At 43.1% G+C, this 15,348-nt stretch overlaps 1 protein-coding gene across 3 annotated transcripts in view; it reads right to left on the reverse strand.

Moving 5' to 3' along the window:
* Positions 1 to 15,348, reverse strand: part of LOC106562893 (interleukin-6 receptor subunit beta) — a 104,645-nt gene that overhangs the window by 9,488 nt on the left and 79,809 nt on the right. For all 3 annotated transcript variants that reach the window (XM_014127965.3, XM_014127966.3, XM_014127964.3), the window contains 6 exons: positions 12,927 to 13,127; positions 12,550 to 12,651; positions 11,066 to 11,209; positions 10,677 to 10,817; positions 5,615 to 5,711; positions 3,831 to 3,912 (listed from right to left, as the gene is read on the reverse strand). In XM_014127965.3, the coding sequence (XP_013983440.3) occupies positions 3,831 to 3,912; positions 5,615 to 5,711; positions 10,677 to 10,817; positions 11,066 to 11,209; positions 12,550 to 12,651; positions 12,927 to 13,127 (767 nt within the window). The remainder of the gene's footprint in view (positions 1 to 3,830; positions 3,913 to 5,614; positions 5,712 to 10,676; positions 10,818 to 11,065; positions 11,210 to 12,549; positions 12,652 to 12,926; positions 13,128 to 15,348) is intronic.

The following is a 15,348-nucleotide window of genomic DNA, read 5'->3' on the forward strand; positions in this document are numbered from 1 at the left end:
GATGCTGTCTTCTAAGCAGAGTTCCTCTCTCCAGTGTCTGTGTTCTTTTGCCCATCTTAATCTTTTCTTTTTATTGGCCAGTCTGAGATATGGCTTTTTCTTTGCAACATTGCCTAGAAGGCCAGCATCCCAGAGTCGCCTCTTCACTGTTGACGTTGAGACTGGTGTTTTGCGGGTACTATTTAACGAAGCTGCCAAAATCATATTAGTTTGTAGCCCACAGTTCGGATGCTACAGACGCTTTAGTGAGAATACTGATTTTCAGAACGTTTCATGGTCTGACAGTCCGATTTGGATATACTTGACTGTTTTCGCTGCATAACATGTAGATGTTGTCCCGTTTCAGGTTCAGAAAAAGTGTCTACTAAATGCTAACTCCCGTTTGTATAAACTGCTAAGCATAGCTAGCATACAGAAATCGGTGGTGTTAGTCAAAGTCGTTTTTAACCATAATGCGGTTAATTGGTAACGATGAACATGTGTTTGGACTGACATCCATACAAGCATTATACTCCAATTTTTACCTCAACAAGCTGTAAAATAAACAATATAGTCTAAATGTAGGCAGATCTTTCTGGGGGGCACTTTAGGAGACTCAGGATCTTTACCCCACGGCCCTTTCCCCACACACGTTTCCATGGCAATTCCATTGTTTTGGTCAAGTTCGATTGATCTCTTTACCGCATTTATCGAATAGGAATGCATGGGTGAAATGCAATTCCTGAACTGAAAATCAACCTATTATTTTCAAAGACTTTGCCACTCATGAATATCATTTATTATTCTCCTCTTGAACTGAATTGGAATTGAGCCCAACCCTGATGCATAGTAGTGAGGAGGGTTATAGATCCTCCTAGTGGTGAGGGAAGAACATTTGGTGTAAAATGGATCAGGACCTACTACTAACCCTAAATGCATAAAACTGTAAAGTTACTCTATAGCTCCCCAAATTGTGTGAACTGTCAAATTAGATATTTTCTTTTACCTTTTGGTCCTATCACTTGTCATCTAGGTAAACCACACCTGCTGGTAACACTATCACAATGACTCATGTGGGTCATTCCATGTAATTTCAGCAAACCATGACACCCACCATCTCAGATTGTTCTAAAATTGTTTCTGCAGTTAGTAAAAGATAACATTAGCATTCCTAAATTATTATTTTGTTGAAATATAATTTGATCTCTGAGAAATTAAGCTAATTGATTGCAACCAAATTGCCCATTGTAATTCATATAATATTGAATATAGTACCTCACATCCGATTTGGACCAAAAGTTTTTTTAACAATGAGTAAGACAAGTAGAATGGAGCAGCGGCTCGGAGTACTCTCATCCTATATAATGTATTCTCTGTGAATTTGGTGATGTTTTTCCCCCCTGTTCATACAAATTAGTCATTGAAATTGTTAGGTTTATGTCCCATCCTACATCTTGATATTGCCAGGTTCTGACCCACCCCCAAATACGCACGCACGCACATGCGAACACACACAGAGAGTATCACTCAGATTCCAACTGCTGATTCATGCTTGGACAATCAAATATTCTAAACCAGGGATCCCCAACTGGCAGCCAGCGGGCACGTGGGTGAATTGTTGGACATAACGTAAAAACACCAGCAAATAAGCTCCAGCTCCAAGTAATCACATAATGGAGAGACATATGTGATCGTATACAAGTGTAAGCAGGCTTATTATGTTTTAGTCAGGATCTGTTTGGACTTCTTGCGGTCAACTTGCAGTCTACAAATTATGTTCCAGCCCCCTGACCATACGCTGAAGAAATAATTGGTCTGTGGCTGCATCTAGTTGATGATCCCTACTCTAAACTTACCAAAGAAATGTCTGTTGATTGCCAATTTGAATATATGCACTTTAAGGAATAAAGATTCATGAAATATGCTGTCTAATGCAGTCATAAGATTCATGTATTAGCAATATCAGAGACTAACTTGGACTCTTCTTTTGAGGATGCTGAGATCTAACTATAGGGATATCATTTGTTCAGAAGGGACAGGAATAGGTGTGGAGGTTGAGTCACAGTTTACGCCCAGAGTCATATTCCAGCAAAACAACGTAAGGACTTAATGTTGAATGGATTAGAGGTGCTATAGGTACAGGTGCATTTATCACATTTGAAACCTATACTAGTTGGCTGCTGCTACAGGTCTAATGCTGATGTGAAATAGCTTGATGTAATTTGTGAAATGTTGGATAAGGTACATTATATATATACACAAAAGTATGTGGACATCCCTTCAAATTAGTGGATTCGGATAATTCAGCCACGCCCAGCCGTGCAATCTCCATAGACAAACATGGGCAGTAGAATGGCTTCACTGAAGAGCTCAGTAACTTTCAACGTGGCACCATCATAGGATGCCACCTTTCCAATAAGTCAGTTCATCAAATTTCTGTCCTGCTAGGGCTGCCCCAGTCAACTGTAAGTGCTGTTATTGTGAAGTGGAAAGTACGAAGAGCGTAAAAATCAGCAACACTCACTTCCAAGTTCCAAACTGCCTCTGGAAGCTCCTCGTCGGGAGCTTCATGAAATGTGTTTCCATGCAGCCGCACACAAGCCTGAAATCACCATGCGCAATGCCAAGAGTCGGCTGGAGTAGTGTAAAGCTTGGACCTGACCTCAACCCCATCGAACACCTTTGGGATGAATTGGAACGCCGACTGCGAGCCAGGCCTAATCGCTAATCAGTGCTCGACCTCACTAATGCTGTTGTGGCTGAATGGCACAGTAATATACCAAAGGTCCTACAAGGGGTTCAATCAGGACTCATTTGTGGATGAGGTTTAGAATGTGGAATGGCTGGAAGTGTGTAGTTAGGATGATCCTGAAATGGCACTGAGTGTGTTTGTGAAATTATTTATGAGTATTGTTGATAAGCATGCCCCATTAAGAAAACGCACTGTGAGGTCAAACAGTGCCCCATGGATTGATGATGAGCTGAGAAATGTAATGGTTCAACATAATGATGCCAAAAGGAAGCAGATAGATCTGGCACTCTGTCTGATAAGCAAAGTTATTGTACATTTAAGAAATCTTGAGACCAAGGTAAAAAGAAAGGATATTATCAGCACAAAATATATGAAGTCAAGGGTGATTGAAAAAAACAATGGAGAACTTTGAATGTTATAATGGGTAGGTATTCAAACATGTTTGCCTCCTTTCTTGAATCAAAGGGTATGTTTTTTACAAAACAACATGACATTGCAAATTACTTTAATTAATATTTTACAGGCAAAGTAGACAAATGGAGAAATTCCATGAGTCCAACTGATGACTCTGTCATGCACACTTATAAAAGATTGCATTATGAATGAGAGGCATTGCAAGTTTGGATGAAGGATAGGATGAATAAACAATACTCCGAGGCGCAGCTCCATACTACTTGTCTTACTCATAGTTAGAAAAAAACTTGGTCCAAATTAGATGATAGGTACTATATGTATTGAATATTATATGAATTCTATAAATATAAATGGCCAATTTGGATGCAATCAATTAGCTTAATTTCTCAGAGATCAAATTATATTTCAACAAAATAATCTTCTGTTTCTAACAACCGAAACGATTTTAGAACAATCTGAGATGGTGGGTGTCAATCTAGTTTTTGTGGTGGAACGAGCCATGTGGATGTTACGGTCAGTGGAGAGCAGATAGGAGCAATAAATGTTTTGAGAGTTCAGCAACACAGATAAAATTAATTGACAAGTGGCTCAGCCGGTGAGTTGTACTATAAAGTTTTTAAATAAAGTACCATCTTATCTTACGTAAACATCCTCTTTGACTAGCACAGGAGGCACTTAAACTTACTTTGGATGTGAAATCAGGAGACCATTTAGCGATAGTGCTGTTGGAGGGATCTGGAACCGGTGGCCAGATCTTCTTCTTTATCCTACATAGAAAACAACAGTGGGTTTCGAAATTATTGACATCCTTGATAAAGATGAGCAGAAATGACTGTATACAATAAATAATTCAAATACTGAGCTATAGTGTCATCAAATTTTGGTAAAGTAGTTTTTATACTAACACAATTGTTCCGAGATAAATATTTTGTTTACCAAGTAATAGTTAAAAAAAATAAAATAAATTCAGTTAGGCCCTTCTACTGCCAATGTTTGTGTATGGAGATTGCATGGCTGTGTGCTCGATTGTATACACCTGTCAGCAATGGGTGTGGCTTAAATAGCCAAATCCACAAATTTGAAGAGGTGCCCACATACACTATATATACAAAAGTATGTTTGGCCCATTGGAATCAAAGTAAAATCAAAGTATTGAATCGCAATACATATTGTATCGGCACCTAAGTATCGAGATAATATTGTAACGCAAGATTCCTGGCAATTCCCAGCCATACTTGTACCTGTACATCAAACATAGTGATCATAAACGTTGACACTGTATATGACATGAGTTTTATGATATGGAAATGTGAAGTTCACATTTGGATGGGTGTTTGGCTTGCTTGCATGACATCAAAGTGGTATTTATTATAATCCTCAATGTCTCATCTTTCAAAATACATAAAGTCCTCTTAATTTAAAGAATTTCCCTCACTCAGACAACAAAACATATGCAAAAGTTTCCCAATCAGTGGGAGGGATGGGGGTAACTTCTTGTTGCATGCGGTACTCAAGTTCAGAACAGCTGCCAGTCAACCTGACCTCTGACATTTATAGCATGTTACTGTACAGCTAGTGCGTTCCAATTTAGGCTCTTATCAGTGCACAAATCGGACATTTTCAACCTACGGGTACACAAAATATCTTTCTCTGAGCAATTGTATTAGTATAAAATAATATCATTTCCCAAATGATTTGAGCATACAATATAGCTCAGTATTTAGGTAAATTATTTACTTAATATTGTCATCTTCGCTAATCTTTATCAAGGGTGTCAATTTCGGACACCACGGTATAGGATGCATCCCAAATGGCACCTTATTCCCTATGGGCCCTGGTCAAAAGTAGTGCACTATAAAGGAAATAGGGTGCCATTTGCAACGAGTCTTCAGTGTCTTACACTAGCCTTACCTTGTATTAACAATAGTGATGGCTGTTGTCCAATTGACAAGGGCGCTAGGGATAAGAGTCTCTACATACACATTCCTATGTTTTTCCTTGGTAAACTGAGTCGGGCCATTATTGCGAACCTTACAAGAAGTTTAACTTAACTATTTTTCCGTCTCAAAATAGCTACTAGTACTAACGTTACTTTTTCCTTGTTTAGACAGAGACCAGCTGATGTGTGATAGGAAGCATACTCCCCAGCAGTAACGCATCAGCGAGAGAGCATGTTTGAACTAATCTGCTAGAGTTTATTTTTAATGTTCTTTGATAAACATTGTTTTGCTGGGTAACTATAGTCAAAAGTGCAATTGTGCAAGAATATTAAATGCGTTTTTGACTCATCGTGGAAAGAGTAAAAAACACTGAGAAAAAGTCTGGATTTAATAACAATTACTTTGTGTTACTCAAATCTGAGTAAATGCTCTTACAATTGAACATCACACTTCAGCCATTGTAAACATCCAAATCTAAAATGTAGAGACATTCTACTTCATACAATTCAAGAGTGTAGTTGAGACTTACGAGTCCATTTTGTAAATGCAGCAGAGCATGGTCAGCACTATGAAAAACAGGAAGCTGATGCACACAGACACCACAATGGCTTCTATCTGCCCGGGAGCTGAGGGATAGACACATAGAACTAGAATGGACATTGGGAAGCTAGCAACATGCCTTAAAATCAACCGTGTTGGTCAGGAAAAATGTCCTTCTAGAAACTGTGGACAAACACAGGATGGAGATACAGTAACAGTACAACTAAAATAGACTACAACAAAAAGGAGAAATGACAAAAGGGCACAATGAATAGGTTGAAGTAGCGACTACGAAATGTATTTGGAGCATTGGGTGTTCAGGACTGCTACTTCGAAAAAGCTTTACTGGGACACACTACAAAATATGAAAAGATATTACTGGAATACAAAATATATGGAAATATATTTAAAAGTTTTAGGATGGAACATACTGTATATACAGTACCAGTCAAGTTGACACACCTACTCATTCAAAGGCTTTTCTTTATTTTAAATAAAATGTCTACATTGTAGAATAATAGTGAAGACATCAACACTATGAAATAACACATATGGAATCATGTAGTAAGCAAAAAAGTGTTAAACACATCCAAATATATTTTATATTTGAGATTGTTCAAAGTAGCCACCCTTTGCCTTGATGACAGCTTTGCACACTCTTGGCATTCTCTCAACCAGTTTCAAGAGGTAGTCACCTGGAATGTATTTCAATTAACAGGTGTGCCTTGTTAAAAGTTCATTTGTGAAATTTCTTTCCTTCTTAATGCGTTTGAAACAATCAGTTGTGTTGTGACAAGGTAGGATTGGTATACAGAAGATAGCCCTATTTGGTAAAAGACCAAGTCCATACTATGGCAAGAACAGCTCAAATAAGCAAAGAGAAACGACAGTCCATCATTACTTTAAAATGTGAAGGTATGTCATTGTGGAACATTTCAAGAACTCTGTGCAGTCGCAAAAAAACTGTCACGTCCTGACCAGTTAAGGGTTATTTGTTGTTGGAGTTTGGTCAGGATGTGACCAAACCAAGACCAAGCAGCGGAGAGAGGAGCGGCACGCTAAGTATATGGACTATGGGGAGAGATGGACTTGGGAGGAGATTTTGGACGGGGCTGGACCTTGGCATCAGGCTTTTTGGCGTTTTGAAGCCATGAACGCGCTGGCGAGGAAGCCGGAGAGGCACCCCCAAGATTTTTTTAGGGGGGGGCACACGGGTAGTTTGGCTAGGTCTAGGAAGAGCCATAAGCCAGCTACCCGTGAGTATGTGGAGATGCGTACGGAGGTGAGAGCGCCGTGTTTCGCTGAGGTGCGCACTCTCGCCTACACGCACGCACAGCCCAGTCTGCCCTGCACCAGCACCCCGCTCGTGCAGGGCTACATGTTCCATCCAGCCAGGACGGGTTGTGCAGGCGGTGCGATCACGGCCACCTGTGCGCCTCCATGGCCCAGTCGTTCCGGTTCCTGCCTCTCGTGCTTTCCCGGAAGTGAGTACCTCCAGTCTGGCACGACCAATACCAGCAACCCGGACCAAGCTTCCCAGTAGTCAGCCTAGTCCTGTTCAGCCTGTTCCCGCTCCCCGCACTAGCCCGAAGATGCGTGTGCCCAGACTGGCACATCCAATACCAGCCCCACGCATCTAGTGCGACAGCCCAGCCTTGCCAGTCAGGAGCTGCCAGAGTGGCCCGACTGCCCTCCGGGTCTGCCAGAGTGGCCCGACTGCCCTCCGGGTCTGCCAGAGTGGCCCGACTGCCCTCCGGGTCTGCCAGAGTGGCCCGCCTGTCCTCCGGCCCAGCCCGAGTGGCCCGCCTGTCCTCCGGCCCAGCCCGAGTGGCCCGCCTGTCCTCCGGCCCAGCCCGAGTGGCCCGCCTGTCCTCCGGCCCAGCCCGAGTGGCCCGCCTGTTCTCCGGCCCAGCCCGAGTGGCCCGCCTGTCCTCCGGCCCAGCCCGAGTGGTCCGTCTGCCAGGGTCAGCCCGAGTGGCCCGTCTGCCCGGTGCAGCTATCGGCGCCACTGAAGTGGGCGACGCCGAAGGTGGAGCGAGGTCCACATCCTGCACCTGAGCCACCTCCAGGGTAGGTGAGTTGGAGAGGGAGGGTGCAGCACAGTGCCGTCGTTGACGGCAGCCACCCTCCCTTCCCTCCCTTATTGTTTAGGGGGATATTTTTTGTTTGGGGGTTTGTTTTTCTTTTAGGTGCATTCCGGGGTCTGCACCTTGAGGGGGGGTACTGTCACGTCCTGACCAGTTAAGGGTTATTTGTTGTTGGAGTTTGGTCAGGATGTGGCAGAGGGTATTTGTTTTATATGGTTTGGGGTGGTGGTGTAGGTAGTAGGTTGTTTTATTTATGTATTCCGGGGGTTTTGGGCACTGCTCTGTGTTTATGTATTTCTAGGTTTAGTTAGTTAGTTGTGGGTATAGGTTAATTGGGATTGGGATTGGACTCCCAATTGAAGGCAGGTGTGTTGAGTTGCCTTTGATTGGGAGTCCTATATTAGTAGGGTGTGTTTGTCTGTGTGTTTGTGGGTAATTGTTTGTGAGCACTGCGTTTATTGAGCCTGCTACACTGTCTAGTCGTGAGTACTGTTTATTGTTTTGTTTTTCCTGTGGATGCTTTGTTTTTTTCCATTAAAAGAATGAGTATCCACATACCCGCTGCAGTTTGGTCAATTCAACACGGCACCTTTTTGTGACAAAAACAATCAAGCGCTATGATGAAACTGGCACTCATGAGGACTGCCACAGGAATGGAAGACCCAGAGTTACCTCTGCTGCAGAGGACAAGTTCATTAGAATTACTAGCCTCTGAAATTGCAGCCCAAAAAAATGCTTCACAGAGTTCAAGTAACAGACACAACAACATCAACTGTTCATAGGAGACTGCGTGACTCAGGCCTTCATGGTCGAATTGCTGCAAATAAACCACTACTAAAGGACACCAATAAGAAGAAGAGACTTGCTTGGCGCAAGAAACACGAGCAATGGACATTAGATCGGTGGAAATCTGTCCTTTGGTTTGATTCCTACCGCCGTGTCTTTGTGAGACGCAGAGTAGGTGAAGGGCTGATCTCCACATATGTGGTTCACACCGTGAAGCATGGAGGAGGTGTTATGGTGTGGGGGTGCTTTGCTGGTAACACTGTCTGATTTATTTGGAATTCAAGGCACACTTAACCAGCATTCTGCAGCAATGACCCAACACACTTCCAGGCTGTGTAAGGGATATTTGACCAAGAAAGAGAGTGATGGAGAGCTTCTTCAGATGACCTGGCCTCCACAATCACCCGACCTCAACCCAGTTGAGATTGTTTGGGATGAGTTGGACTGCAGAGTGAAGGAAAAGCAGCCAACAAGTGCTCAGCATATTTTGGAACTCCTTCAAGACTGTTGGAAAAGCATTCCAGGTGAAGCTGGGTAAGAGAATGCCAAGAGTGTGCAAAGCTGTCATCAAGGCAAAGAGTGGCTCCTTTGAAGAATCTAAAATAACATATTTTGATTTGTTTAACACTTTTCTGGTTACTACATTATTCCATATGTGTTAAACCCTTGAATGAGTGGGTGTGTCCAAACGTTTGACTGGTACTGTATACACACAGTGCATTCGGAAAGTATTCAGACTCCTAGACTTTTTCCACATTTTGTTACGTTACAGCGTATTTCTAATATGAATTACATTAAAAAAAAATCCTCATCAATATACACACAATACCCTATAATGACAAAGTGAAAACAGGTTATTTACAAAAGTATTCAGACCCTTTCCTATGAGATGTGAAATTTAGCTCAGGTGAATCTTGCTTCCATTGATCATCCTTGAGATATTTCTCCAACTTGATTGGAGTCCACCAGTGGTAAATTCAATTGGTTGGACATGATTTGGAAAGGCACACACCTGTCTATAGAAGGTCCCACAGTTGACAGTGCATGTCAGAGCAAAAACCAAGCCATGAGGTCAAAGGAATTGTCCATAGAGCTCCGAGACAGGATCGTGTCGAGGCACAGGTCCTCAGCAAAAGGCAGCTCACTTGGAGTTTGAAAAAAGGCGCCTAAAGACTCTCAGACCATGAGAAACCAAGATTGAACTATTTGGCCTGAATGCCAAGTGTCACGTCAGGAGGAAACCTGGCACCATTCCTACGGTGAAGCATGGTGGTGGCAGCATCATGCTGTGGTAATGTTTTTCAGCAGGAACTGGGAGACTAGTCAGGATCGAGGGAAAGATGAATGGAGCAAAGTACAGAGAGATCCTTGATGAAAACCTGCTCCAGAGCACTCAGGACCTCAGACTGGGGCGAAGGATCACCTTCCAACAGGACAACGACACTAAGCACACAACCAAAACAACACAGGAGTGGCTTCGGGACAAGTCTCTGACTGTCCTTGAGTGGCCCAGCCAGAGCCTGGACTTTAACCCGATGTAACATCTCTGGAGAGACCTGAAATTCGCTGTGCATTGACGCTCCCCATCCAACCCGACAGAGCTTAAGAGGATCTGCAGAGAATAATGTGAGAAACTCCCCAAATACAGGCATGCCATGCTTGTAGCATCATACCCAAGACTTGAGGTTGTAATCACTGCCAAAGGTGCTTTATTTTATAACTAGGCAAGTCAGTTAAGAACAAATTCTTATTTACAATGACGGCCTAGGAACAGTGAGTTAACTGCCTTGTTCAGGGGCAGAACGACAGATTATTACCTTGTCAGCTTGGGAATTCAATCTTGCAACCTTTCGGTTACTTAGTCCAAAGCTCTAACCACTAGGCTACCTGCTGCCTCTTCAATAAAGTACTGAGTAAAGGGTCTGAATACTTATGTAAATGTGATAGGTTTTTATTTGTAATAAACTTGCACAAATTTCAGTTTTGCTTTGTCATTATGGGGTATATTAGATTGATGAGGGAAAAACACAAATGTAATCAATTTTAGAATAAGTCTAATGTAACAAAATGTGGAAAAAGTCAAGGGGTCTGAATACTTTCAGAATGCACCATATTCACTCTGTATACATACTGTATACCTTATATCATGAAGTGTCCAGTTAACAATGCTTCACTCACCATACATCAGAGTATTGAATGACAGGTCCGAGCTGTTTGTAGAGCCTTGTACTGTAGATGCCATGACCCGCACCACATACTTGCTGTTGCTGGCCATGCGCTTCACAGTGTAAGAGTAGGTGTCGGTAGAGACAACTATTGCTGAAAAAAACAAAGACATTTGTACAATTCTTTTATTTTTATTGCAGCTGTAAATGTTTAGGTTGGACAAAAAAAACACATATAGTGTACTTACAAATATCAGTACTTACAAGTACTTCACTTTCAAATACCAGTACTTTCATATACTGGTATTTTCAAATACCAGTAAAGGTCCAACTATAGCCAAAGAAACACATTCATAAAGAGGTATGATTGTGTAGTAATGTCTACAAGGTGTGGTTGCTTACAGTGTTCCTTGCCCCCTGTGATGAAGAAGATGGTGTAGTTGGTGATGAACCCTCGCTGTTTGTCCTGTGGAATCTCCATCCACTCCAGCTCAGCTTCGTTTTTCCCTGTCCGCCGCACTTTCACAGAGGGACCCTCCAGCGGAGCTGCATCAACCAGAACAGGTGGTGAAAAAATATTTACAAAATAGCCTTCAACACTCTACTCAACAAATTGGATGCAGTCTATCACAGTGCCATCCGTTTTGTCACCAAAGCCCCATATACAACCCACCACTGCGACCTGTAAACTCTCGTTGGCTGGCCCTCGCTTCATACTCGTCGCCAAACCCACTGGCTCCAGGTCATCTACAAGTCTCTGCTAGGTAAAGCCCCGCCTTATCTCAGTTCACTGGTCATCATAGCAGCACCCACCCGCAGCACGCGCTCCAGCAGGTATATTTCACTGGTCACCCCCAAAGCCAATTCCTCATTTGGCCGCCTTTCCTTCCAGTTCTCTGCTGCGAATGACTGGAACGAATTGCAAAAATCACTGAAGGTGGAGACTTAGATCTCCCTCACTAACATCAAGCACCAGCTGTCAGAGCAGCTGATCATTGCACCTGTACATAGCCCATCTGTAAATAGCCCATCCAACTACCTCATCCCCCTACTGTATGTATTTATTTTTATTTTTCACCCCAGTTGTCACGGCTGTTTAAAGGATCGGACCAAGGCGCAGCGTGTTTGTAGTTCCACATCTTTATTAAACCGTGAAACTAAATGCAATACACCAAATACTTGAAATAACAAAAACAACAAACTGTGACGCAGAGAGAAAACACACTACTCAAAATGAACAACCCACAAAACCAAATGGCAAAACCCCCTACATAAATATGATCTCCAATTAGAGACAACGAGAACCGGCTGCCTCTAATTGGAGATCATCCCAACAACCCCAACATAGAAACCTAGAAAAACAACATAGAAACAGAAAACACGAAAACCAACCAAAAACACCCCCTGTCACGCCCTGACCACTCTACTATAGAAAATGACATCTTACAAGGGTCAGGACGTGACACCAGTATCTCTACTTGCACATTCATCTTCTGAACATCTATCACCCCAGTGTTTAATTGCTATGTCGTAATTACCTCGCCACTATGGCCTATTTTATTGCCTTACCTCCCTTATCTTACCTCATTTGCACACACTGTACATCGACTTGTTTTCTATTGTGTTATTGACTGTATGTTTGTTTATTCCATGTGTAACTCTGTGTGGTTGTTTGTGTCGCACTGCTTTGCTTTATCTTGGTCAGGTCTCAGTTATAAATAAGAACTTGTTCTCAACTAGCCTACCTGGTTAAATAAAGGTAAAATAAAAAAATTAGGTCCAGGAATAGTCTTAAGCTGTGTCCGGGAAACCGCCACCATAGGTATATTACACAGAAAATACTGTGTATACTTTACAGTAGTTCAGTGACAAGTACTATTTCTTACCTCCTTGTTCCAGAAAGGCTGCTATGGTCAATGGCTTCCCAGTCCACCCAGAGTACATGGGATACACAGATATATTGTAGCGATTGAACTTCTGAAGGTTACCTTGATTGGGAAAATTAGACATAAGACAGTACAATAATGTTTGGATTTATTTGATCCCTGTGACCCGTTTACCAATATAGTCAACATTAGGGATGAGTTCCACACAAGTTTTTCCAGAATCAAATCAGTTGATGGGTGTCACTTACATTGTATTTTAATCAAACTCATCCCTAGTCAACATAAGACATCAAAACCAGCAGAAAGACAACCAGAGTTTATAGCCAAACTACAAGACAATACTCAGTAAAAACATAGCATGTGTGTCTCTTTCTTACCTTTAATGGCTGCCGTCCTAGTGTGCCTACGTTCTCTCTGCCAGTCCATAGCGCCATCGCTGACAGACACCCACTCCAGTATGTACTCCGTCACCTCGGACCTGTAGGGCTCCCCCGTGGCCGTCACATTGCGGGGCTGCCATTTCACCCACAGCCTCCCCTGCTGGGTAAACCAGCTAAGCGATTCCACCGAAGCGGGCTCTGAAATATACAGCATACACAAATACAATGTGACACCATGATATGAGCATCTCAATGCCAAACTACAACGCTTTAAGAATGCAGAAGACATGACATCAGTGAACCATTTACATCAATATACTGTAGTCTCTCCTGACACACATTCGTATAAATATACTGCTCAAAAAAATAAAGGGAACACTTAAACAACACATCCTAGATTTGAATGAAAGAAATAATCGTATTAAATACTTTTTTCTTTACATAGTTGAATGTGCTGACAACAAAATCACACAAAAATAAATCAATGGAAATCCAATTTATCAACCCATCGAGGTCTGGATTTGGAGTCACACTCAAAATTAAAGTGGAAAACCACACTACAGGCTGATCCAACTTTGATGTAATGTCCTTAAAACAAGTCAAAATGAAACTCAGTAGTGTGTGTGGCCTCCACGTGCCTGTATGACCTCCCTACAACGCCTGGGCATGCTCCTGATGAGGTGGCGGATGGTCTCCTGAGGGATCTCCTCCCAGACCTGGACTAAAGCATCCACCAACTCCTGGACAGTCTGTGGTGCAACATGGCGTTGGTGGATGGAGCGAGACATGATGTCCCAGATGTGCTCAATTGGATTCAGGTCTGGGGAACGGGCTGGCCAGTCCATAGCATCACCTTCCTCTTGCAGGAACTGCTGACACACTCCAGCCACATGAGGTCTAGCATTGTCTTGCATTAGGAGGAACCCAGGGCCAACCGCACCAGCATATGGTCTCACAAGGAGTCTGAGGATCTCATCTCGGTACCTAATGGCAGTCAGGCTACCTCTGGCGAGCACATGGAGGGCTGTGCGGCCCCCCAAAGAAATGCCACCCCACACCATGACTGACCCACCGCCAAACTGGTCATGCTGGAGGATGTTGCAGGCAGCAGAACGTTCTCCACGGCGTCTCCAGACTCTGTCACGTCTGTCACATGCTCAGTGTGAACCTGCTTTCATTTGTGAAGTGCACAGGGCTCCAGTGACGAATTTGCCAATCTTGGTGTTCTCTAGCAAATGCCAAACGTCCTGCACGGTGTTGGGCTGTTAGCACAACCCCCATCTGTGGACGTCGGGCCCTCATACCACCCTCATGGAGTCTGTTTCTGACCGTTTGAGCAGACACATGCACATTTGTGGCCTGCTGGAGGTCCTTCTGCAGGGCTCTGGCAGTGCTCTTCCTGCTTCTCCTTGCACAAAGGCGGAGGTAGCGGTCCTGCTGCTGGGTTGTTGCCCTCCTACGACCTCCTCCACGTCTCCTGATGTACTGGCCTGTCTCCTGGTAGCGCCTCCATGCTCTGGACACTACGCTGACAGACACAGCAAACCTTCTTGCCACAGCTCGCATTGATGTGCCATCCTGGATGAGCTGCACTACCTGAGACACTTGTGTGGGTTGTAGACTCCGTCTCATGCTACCACTAGAGTGAAAGCACCGCCAGCATTCAAAAGTGACCAAAACATCAGCCAGGAAGCATAGGAACTGAGAAGTGGTCTGTGGTCCCTACCTGCAGAACCACTCCTTTATTGGGGGTGTCTTGCTAATTGCCTACAATTTCCACCTGTTGTCTATTCCATTTGCACAACAGCATGTGAAATTTATTGTCAATCAGTGTTGCTTCCTAAGTGGACAGTTTGATTTCACAGAAGTGTGATTGACTTGGAGTTACATTGTGTTGTTTAAGTGTTCCCTTTATTTTTTTGAGCAGTGTATATGAACAGAGCTAAACCAAGCTAGCTAGATAAATATAATATCACCATTTCTAAACCCAGAAGCACAACATTGCAAGATTTCTGGGAATGCTTGTGAAGCAGACACGGCAGACCAGACCAGCATGCAATGCTTTATTATAAAGGTGTTTTTTCTTATGCGTTCTGGTACCTCAGAGCCCTCCAGGTCACCCCCCCCCCCCTCGGGTTAACTTTTTTTGCGACACCTCCCAATTTACAAATTAAGCACTGTGCATTCCTGAAAGCTACAACTCTCAGGAACACATGCATGCTTTCTGTTTTCCTTTCTGATGCTCACAAGGACTCGTTAGAAAGGTGTGTGACAAATAAATCTGCACCTAATGGCTGAGGGAAATGAATTCAAAACATCGTTCAGACTGGAATTTGGCATTATGCTTGTATTATTTATTGAGATGCTTAGTTTTCAGATGACTTTGAAATGACCTAATTACTTTTAAGAAGCTTTTAAT

Source organism: Salmo salar, chromosome 11, assembly GCF_965601325.2.
Source record: "Salmo salar chromosome 11, fSalSal1, whole genome shotgun sequence".
NCBI classification, from domain to species: domain Eukaryota; kingdom Metazoa; phylum Chordata; class Actinopteri; order Salmoniformes; family Salmonidae; genus Salmo; species Salmo salar.